The sequence below is a fragment of the Eptesicus fuscus genome, chromosome 5 (genome assembly GCF_027574615.1).
Source record: "Eptesicus fuscus isolate TK198812 chromosome 5, DD_ASM_mEF_20220401, whole genome shotgun sequence".
NCBI lineage: Eukaryota > Metazoa > Chordata > Mammalia > Chiroptera > Vespertilionidae > Eptesicus > Eptesicus fuscus.
Window position 1 is genome coordinate 25,873,987 of NC_072477.1, and position 9,716 is coordinate 25,883,702.

The window sequence follows — 9,716 nt, forward strand, 5'->3', positions numbered from 1 at the left end:
GATAAATATCCTTAATATTTTTTAAAAACACACACTCTTCCATGTCAGACAGTAAGGTAAGGGGGGAAAAGCTACCAACCTTATTTTAAAAATTAGCAAAGTATCTGTCCAGATGATTCCCAAGAGAACAAGAACTAATGACTAATGTAGGATGGGCAGGTACGATACAGGATACCCAGTTAAGTTTACACTTCACATAAATAACAAATAATTTCAGATAATAACTAATAATTTCTTACTTGGACCATACTTACACTGAAACATTATTTGTTGCTTATCTAAATTCAAATTTATGCAAATTACATTATTTTACATTAGATCATTCAAAATTTACATTATGCAATGACATTCCAATTTACCTAATTTATAATCTAGGCAAGCCTACATCAGTATTTTTATTTGCCAACCCTAACCAATGGCCAATTAATTTGAGAGAATAATCGACCTCATCCCTTGTCATCCAGAAAGAGCAAGGACAGTGTGAAGAGCAGAAGAAGCCGGGGCAGCGGAGAGGAACACAAGCACCATAAGGCAGAGGTGGGAAAGGGACCCTCACGTGCACCTGGCCCTGAGCTGGTGCGGAAGCCTGGCCTCAGGGCTTCGGGAGGGCAGGAGGGAGGTGGCCAGCACTTGCAGTGAAGGTCAAAGTGTGGCTAAAGGTCCCTGTACATGTTCTGCAGGAAAAGGAAAATCGTAATGAGCAGCACAGAGCAGAGGACCCCTTCCAGAAGCATCACTTTTATTATTTACTCTTAAAACTTTGTTGTCATCTATACATTTTTATTTTTTATGGAAAACTTTATGATATATTATGGATACATACCAAAAGGAATTTTAAAATCCATGTACACACCTCCCACTTTAGAGACATAAAACATTGCCAACCAATGTGTTTCTCTCTCTCCTGCCCTCACAACTCTTAATTTTCTCACAAATTTTACATATGTATGCACCCCTAAACAATAGATAGTTTATGCATGCTCTCAACCTTTATATAAATGGCAGCATAATGTATATTTTATTCTACAATTTATCTTTTTTATTCCAGTTTTTATTATGAAATTTATTCATAATGAGTATAGCTTTAGATTAGTCATTTAGAGTGCTGAGTAATATTCCATTATGTGAATATACCATAACATATATTTCTAGTTTCCTGTTGATTAGCATTTAGCCAGTTTCTAATTTTTTTTACTACTATCAAAAAAGCTGCTGTGAAGGTCCTTAAACATGTCTCTTGGTACATATTTATGTTTTAACATGTTTTTATTGATTGTATTGAGAAAGAGAGAGAGAGAGCAAAACATCAATGTGAGAGAGAAACATTGATCAGTTGCCTCCCACATGCACCCCAACTGGGGATTGAACCCACAACCTTGAGTATGTGCCCTGACCAGGAATTGAACTAGTGATCTTTCGGCACACTAGACAACACTCGACTAACTGGGCCACACCAGCCAGGGCTCTTGGTATATATTTAAGTGCATTTCCCTAGGGTGTATATATGGGACTGGAATTACAAAGTCAAAGAATGTGTGCAGCTTCAACTGTAGTTCTACCAAGTGATTATACTAATTTATATTCCCACAAGCAGCAATAAATACATTTTTTTACAATTATGTCCTGCTGAGGTAAATTGAAAACTCTCCTTTAAAGCCGACTGAGTTCAAAGTATCCTGAAAATGAGTAGGAGGCCTGGTACTAACCGTTACTAACCCTAAAATCAGCCCAATGTGAACACAGGCCCACTATGTCGACTCGATCCCAGGGCGACCTGCGGATCAGGCTGGACTGAGACAGGTGTAGAGCTTTTTTAAAAAACCATGCACGTCTTAGTCTTTATTACTTTCCTCTAAGATTAAACAATGCTCATTGTAAACAAATTTATTTGAATAATTACTAAGACACATCTCAGGAATGGAACATCCGATTTTTCTATACAACAACCAACTTTTCTTTCTTTCTTTTTTTTTTTTCACAACGGGAATTATATATTGTGGCTTGCGTTTTACTTCTTTTACTGTTCAATATTTTTTTACAAGGAAAGAAACAATCTGCATTTATTGAAAATTCTATTATTCAATAAACATTTACTAAGCACCTGTTCTTGAGCAGGACGGAGTCTATAAAGAAAATTAAACAACTCCACCATTAAGAGACTCCCACTCTAAAAGAAAAGAAACTAATAGACACAAGTCATAATAATGACACCCCCCCCCCAATTTATCAAGCACCTTCTATGAGCCAGGTACTGTACTAGACCCTTAATGAGTGGGGGGTGGGGGCAGAATAATGACCCCCCAGGTCCTAATCCTAATACTGCTGTGTTACTTGGAGGAATTAAGGTTGCTAATCTTAAGGTAACTACCCTTCAGATAGGAAACCAGTCTGGACTCTCTCATTGGGCCCAATGTAATGGATCACAACGTCCTGAAATGAGGAAAGGAGAGTCAGAACCGCTGAGATGCAGCATGAGAAAGAATGGACTGGCTCTGGGGCTTTGAAGGTGAAAGGGGCTGTGAGCTCAGGAATGCAGGCAGTTTCTAGAAACTGGAAAAGGCAAGAAAACAGATTTTCCCCTAAAGCTTCCAGAAAGGAACTCAGCTCTGCTGATTACTTAACCCGTTGAACGCTGTTCATTGAAAACGCTCCTTTAACGTGTGTTGTTTGTGGTATTTATTACAACGGGAATAGGAATGGGAAGCTAAGACATCCCACTTTGTCCTTCCCACCGCTCTGGAACGTCAATGCTGTGACCTCCAGTGGACAAACTGGAGAACCAAGGACCCAAAAGGTTAAATTACTCGCCCAGGCTCGCCGTGGCCGTGGCAGAGCCAGACTTACTTTGGGTCTGTGTGCCTCCAAGGCTGTGCCCTGAGGCTGCCCCACTACCCTCCTACCTTTGATGGGCTGGATTACAGGGCAGACCAGACGGGGACTCACAGCGCTCTAGGAGTAAGCGAGCACAGGGTGAATCTGCCTGCAGCGAGGCTGGGAGGGCTGTGTGGAGCCATTTGAGCCTTTCAAATGAAGGGCAGAATTTTGACAGAGATGGGGAAGGAAGAAAGATCAGGAAGTGCAGCAAGGTTCGGTTTAGCCGAAGTCTGGGGCACGTGAGGATTGGATGTTCGTTGAGAAGTAAACCTGGGCACGCTGGTCAGAGACCAACCCTGTCCAATGAGATAGCAACTAGCCACAGGGAGCTATTAACATTTAAATTGAAACTAATTAAAATCAAATTAAATTAGAATTCCAGTTCTTCCGTCGTACTAACCATATTTAAACCTTCAATAGCCACACGTGCAGATATAGAGCATTTCCATCCTGGCAAAAAGGTCTCGTGGCAGTCGTCTCAGCAGGTGAGTGACACTGTGTACCTGACGGGAGTGATCATGTCCCTTCATAACACTCTCCACCTCACCCTCTTGCTATCTACTTTTGTGTACTCTCCCCAGAGGCTTTGCAGAATTTTTCAAGAACAGATGCACGACAAATAGATACACACACACACACACACACACACACACACACACACACATATTTAAAACTCCCAGCAGTTTCTAGAGATGCTTATTTATTCCTAAAAAGAAACCACTCTGGGAAGTGGGTATAGTTTTTCTCCTCTGTCAATACTGGGGGGTGGCGGGGCGGGAGCCCTTATAGATAAGTAGTTATAGTTATCAGGTCGACAATGGAGTGTAAGATGGTTTTTAAGGGGGATGGCCTACCACTCACATTGGTAGACTATCTGTCAGGTTTCAAAGCCCCTGACACATTGCCTCCTGGAACCTGGTTCCTGGTCCTCCCTGGTGGTGGGAGGGGATGAGTGGCCTTTTCTGCTCTGTAGAGGTTGCCCCATGCGGGCTCCAATAAAAGGAGGCTGAAATCCACCCAGGAAACATCCGGGAAGTGCACAGAGCGCCTCACCTATCAAGCTTAGCGGTCTGCCAAAGGTAAGATTAATTGTGATCTAGGCATTCATTTGAGAATGATGTCAGTTGCAAAGGGGAATCCAATTAATTGCGATAATGACCAATGTTGCTTTGGGATCTTCACGGGGCTGTTGGGAAGTGTTCACGGAGATCCAATCCTCTTACCTCCTGGGTAACTCAGGATTTGTGCAGTATGTACAATGCTAACTCTGTTTGGCAGGCCTCACAAGCAGGTCCGATCGATTTCTCATCCGCAACTCAACCCTTGTCCTCTCCCAAACAGCTCCGCAGTGACAAACGCTGAAGGAGGGGGCCCTCCGCATGGACATCCCCCTCCACCACCAGCAATGCCAGGAACTTGGCTGCTTAAACAATAGATCTCTATGTGGTTGGGAGAGAAAGGGTGCCCTGTACCTGCTAAGCAGGGCCGTGCCTCCTCCCCCAGCCTCTGCAAAGGGGGGTGAGGAGGAGGTCGGAATGAAGACAGGCATCAAACCAGAAATCGCCTCCCCCGCCCCCACTGGCAAATAAGGCTTCTGACCCAAGCCTTAGCGAGTGAACTTTTCTACTCTGCAGGGCTGGGCGCTCAGATGTCCAGGCTGATTCCCCTGAGCAAGGGAGAGGGAAGACTGCCCGCAGCCAGCTCAGCTTTACATGAGCCCTTTGGCCAGCTGGTGTAGACATTTATGCCAGGGCCTGGGCCTGCTCTGGATCTAACTGGCCAAGAATTAAAACAAAGCCAATAATCACTCCCCAAGGTGGTGTTTTAGGTGGGGCCACAAGCACATCTGGAAAGCGGGTGGAGGGAGCAAGAGGCAAGAAACGGGTTCCTATTTAGGGAATTTTTGTTTGACCTAAAGTGCAAAGAATTTAATTATAATTTCTGGTTCGTGACACACTCAACATTGGTACATGCAGAGCCAACTTTTATTTTTTATTTAATCAGCTATTAGACCTTTACTAGTGAACAAATACCTTCAAACTCACCACCACCACCCCCCGCCACGAAAAGAAGTAAAGTACTTACACCAAACAACTGGTCATGTCCCCCCCAATCTATTCCCTGTCTCACCCTTACTTCCCCCTGAATCCTGTGCTCACCATTACCTTGCCTTTTTTATGTAGTTTTATTGCAGCTATATGTATTCCTAAACGTGTTATCCTTTCATTTCAGCTATTTATAAGTTTATAAAAGCTGCTGTGCTGCATCTTTCGGTGCATTTCTTTTACTTAATATCATATTACCAAGATTCGTCTGTCTTTTTGCATGCCACTGAGCTTAATTCTCCATTGTGTGAATACATCACAGTTTACTCATCTGCCAACCGATGGCCATTTGGATTCTGTCCAGGCTCGTGGTATTGTGGGCATGAGTTTCTCTTGGGCATTCATACCTAAGAGTGGAATCGCTGGGCCAGAGAAATGTGCATGTTCCATTTTCAGAGGTAATGAGATAATATCAAAGTGTTTTCCATTTGATTGCATTTCCTAGAGTTTCTGAGATGATTGTTTCCTCCTCCTGTCCTCCTCAATTTTGTTTCTTTAAATTACACATGTCAGATCTATCAAAATGTTTAAACCTAGTTCTTGACCTAACTCCTGAGTAGCATCTCAGATAAATCCCCCGTGTGGAAAAGAAGGCTTCGTGTCAGGCACACAGGTCATCAGAGAGACATCTGTGCAGACACAAGGACCCAACCCTGATCCTGACATGAGGCAGGCGAGCCAAAAGGAAGGGAACTGTCTAGAAGCTGCTTCACATTTGGCAAATGCGAGGTAAAAAGGAAATACAGGTTTAGGGTGGAGCTAATGCCTGTTTCCCATCCAAGTTTGCTTGCTACCCTCCCCTAAACCTTCCATAACCAAAACACACTCTTATTTTTAAACAAAGAACAAAGGCCTAAAAATGAGAAAAGCAATCACTTGTACGTAACCAATTTCAGGTTCAAATGAGAGCAGGGGGTCCAGCTTGGAAATCACTGCACAGTCCAATCCACTGCAGTAAATATTTACAGAATGCTTTGCAGTGTGACCAATACGATCTCTATTCTGCCCTCAAGGGTTTTCGAGCTTGTTCGCTTAACGAGACAGGATCATGCATGAAGTGCCGAAGGGGCCGGTTAGTGCTAAAAAGATGCAGATGCTGGCCCGATTTCAGGATGCTCACTGTAGAAGGATTAGCAAAGGTCAGAACACACCAGCACCAGGTATAGGAGTTGTTAGGAGGTGAGTGTGATGATTCTAACCAGTAGGGAAGCTCCTAGAGAGTGACGTTGGAGCTGGGTTTTGCAGGATGAACCAAGTAAGCAACAAGAGGCAGGACAAATAAGGAATAGACCTAAAACTATTTTTTTTTAAATGTCTTACTCAGACTTCTGGACCTTCCCATTCTCTCATATTTCTCAAACTTCTTAAATCTATTTCCTGCCTCCACCACCAAAAAAGTGGTACTCACAGGTCACGATGAAACATGCACTTATTTGTTCATTCTACAAACACCTACAAAGCCAACCCCTTGTGCTGAGCTCTGGGGATACACCGACAGACAAGATGGGCACAGTTCCTGCCCTCACTCAGCTCCCGGCTTTCAAGGGCAGACAGGGGATTAGACCAAGACAGGCAGCTGGCTTGGCCTGACCATCAGCCAGACTCCATTGGCCTCGGAGAGGCCTGCCACGCACCCCCCCTCCCCCCAATCCCATCCTCCCTGTAAAACATTTTCAGTAGATTGTACAGGATTAAAGAAATGGCTGCCTCCTTGGTGATTAAAAGGATCCTAACCATGTCCCAGGTATCCATGCTGCTCAGAGCTGAGAGACCAAAAACTCAGGTGCTTCCTACATAATAGCCTCCAATCTGATACCTGATCGCTGCTGGTTTCCAGTGTCAAACAAATGTCAGGAATTTTATGAAGGCAGGAAGCAAATAAGGGGGCAAGGATTGGGGTCTAGGCCTCAGGGGAGCTCAATTAGTGAGCCAGATAAAGTTAAACCAAAAGGGCATGCTCTCGGTTTCCTAGAAAGCCAGCTGGAAAAGATGCCAATCCTTAAGCTTCTGTCACTCAAAAGATTAACAGAAGAGTCCGAGGGGTGCCCGAGGGAACACTGCAGCACGCCAGATGTTTCTGCTCCTCCTATGACACTGCCACTCGCCATCCGAGCCACACTTCAGAGGCCACCAAGGAGCCACATGAGAGAAGTGCGGTCTTTGCAATAGGTCGAAACTCAAAGACAGCACCCTTAATATCCAAAAATATTATTACTAACCCTCTCTTACAGACTCGCCTGATGCATCTGGGTTCAGTCTTTTCTCATTGAGCTACCTCTTCCTTTAACAGTGACGGCAGCCCTGGTGTGGGGAACACTCCCTGCAGCTGCTTGGTGGTGTGGCAAGCACACAACCTGTAAATCCACATAAACTGTGCTTCGGCTCCCAGAGCTGCAAATGCACCGTGAGTGTTTCAAGCAAGCCGTGTCGCCTCCCTGGGTTTCATGTGCAAAATGTTCTTATGAGCATAAGCGATCCTGGAAATACCTAGCCCAAGCATTCATAAATGGTAGCCTTTGTCGTTGCCTATAAATGCACTCAGGTAACCACATGCTCAAGACAGCAGCTTCCCCTGGGTACTTTCTAAACACACACGTGGGGGGAGGGGGGGCGCAGCGCATGAGGGGAGATGCAGGTGGAACACACACAAACCTATTCACCGTTCCTATTTATGTTCTACCACTTCTATGGAACTGAAAACTAAAGAAGTTGGAGGGTAAACCTAACCAATACCCTGGCTTTCCCCTGAAAGTTGCTTCCTCCAATGTCAGGAGTCAGGGAAGGAGAGCCATATGGCTTAAGACGCTAGACATGCCCAGCAGCAAATAAGCCCCCCACCATTTGTCTCCAGGCCCCTCGTGTGGGCGGGCATCCAGATTTCAGTCGGGGTGCTCTGGTCTGCATCTCTTTTTTGACTGTTCCTAATTATTGGAGGGAACGCCATGGCTCTCCTGACCTCAGAGTTTAAGAGCTGCGGGTCCTAATATCAAACCAAGCAGCTTCATTTAAAAGGCATCCTCAACTGCATCCATAAAAGTCACTCCCGGAGCCCTTACTTGCCCCAGCTTTGGAAATGCCTGCTGTCGAGGATTTATGACACGCCCTGGATCTAATCTGCGGCACTTTAACTGCTGCTGTTGCACATCTGGTCATAAAAGCAAGGGCCGGCCCAACACGGGGACAAACACTTTTCTTTCCTAAGTGGCTGCAAATCTGATCTCACAGTGATAGCTGGGCTCGGATGTAATCAGCCAGCATCTGGGCAGTCGTTAAAGCTCGTCAAACTTTGCAAGGCTTTTTGCTCTCCACACGACAGCTATAAAGACGATTCTCATATAGCAAGAGCTATGAATAAAGAACCTGCCATCTGAACAGGTGGTAACGAGGCTAGGCCCAAGGATATCCAGGAAAGCACACATTGATTAAGGAGCCAACCTTGTTTTTACAAAGGTCCTAGCTACTTCGGGGACTCCCAAGATGTCAATGGAGGCAAGCAGCTACCCGGAGAGGCCCACTGGCCTGCCATAAGCTAATTCTTGGCCAGAGATGGTCTAAATACAATTTGGCCAATTGTTTAGTCAAATGAACAACGAAGTGGTTTAATAGTACTTTTTAAGGCAGTGGAATTCTTCATTAGACCAATTTGGGGGGGGGGGGGGTGGAGGTGGAGGACAATAATCCAGACCAAAAATGAACACAATGCTGTGGGTTCCAGGAGAGTTTACAATGCCCTGCACGGCCTGTCCTGTGCACAGAATTGGCACGTTTCACATCGTTCAGAACCTCCAATCAGACCAAGGTTCACCAAGGAGTCCAAGCTCCCAGCCCCAAGCCCGGGGGAAGAGACCCTTGCACGCTGCGCACCTCCAGTTTCTACCACCTCGCCACAGCGCCCCCCCCCCCCCCCCCACCTCTAGCCTCCTCCAGGGCTGTAGCCAGCAGGAGGGAGCATTAAAATTATCTGCTGTGGGTTTTACGAGCAGCGATCGCTTTTTAAAACAACACAAGGTCCTTGTGTGGCTCTCGGGTAACCTAAAACTCTGGAGGCAGAGCTGCCCCCCGCCGCCTGCCAAGAAGGCCAGCGCTCCGGGAGCGGGAGCGGGCGCAGCGTGAGACCACAGGCAGCCCTACGGGAGCGGAGAGCGAGAGCACAACGCCCTGGGAGGAGAGATCTGTGAAGAAAACCCATCGGTGACAGTTCGGGTTTCGGGGCTAGGCAGAGTCGCTGCTGCAAGAAAGGATTGGGGGTGGGGGACAGACAATGGGAGAAATTTTTATTTCAGCAACTTCTCCAAGAAGCCCTCAGCAGACTGGGGGGGTTGGGAGGGGACAAGGTCTGACACCTCCCTTCCTCTTTCCCCCTCTCCCCCTACTCCCTCCCCCCCACCCCCCCCCCCCTCCCCTCCCCCAAGGATGAGAGCGAGCGACCTTGGTCTCCCTGGGCAGGTAGGCGCGCGACTGGGGGCGCACTTACCCGGGGGCCGGTGGTGCGGTGGCCGCGAGCCGGGGACAACTGCACCAACACGAGCAGCAAGTGGGGCGTGAGCAGGCGGGCGCCGCGCGCGGGCAGCATGGTGCCAGCGGGCTGCGGGCCGGGGTCGCGGGCTCCGCCGGGCGCACTGCCGCGCCTGCCTTGCCGCCTTCCTTCCCTCGGGGGCCCTGGCGGTGGCGGAGGGCGGCCGGCCGCGGAGGTGCAGCGCGGACTGGCGGAGGCTGCGGGCAGAGCGCGCGGTCATG

General features: G+C 47.1%; 1 protein-coding gene across 1 annotated transcript in view; it reads right to left on the reverse strand.

Moving 5' to 3' along the window:
- SMOC1 (SPARC related modular calcium binding 1) overlaps positions 1 to 9,552 on the reverse strand; it is a 135,672-nt gene extending 126,120 nt beyond the window's left edge. Inside the window, exon 1 of the mRNA XM_054715470.1 lies at positions 9,454 to 9,552. Within this exon, the coding sequence (XP_054571445.1) occupies positions 9,454 to 9,552 (99 nt within the window). The remainder of the gene's footprint in view (positions 1 to 9,453) is intronic.
- Positions 9,553 to 9,716: the final 164 nt, after the last annotated feature.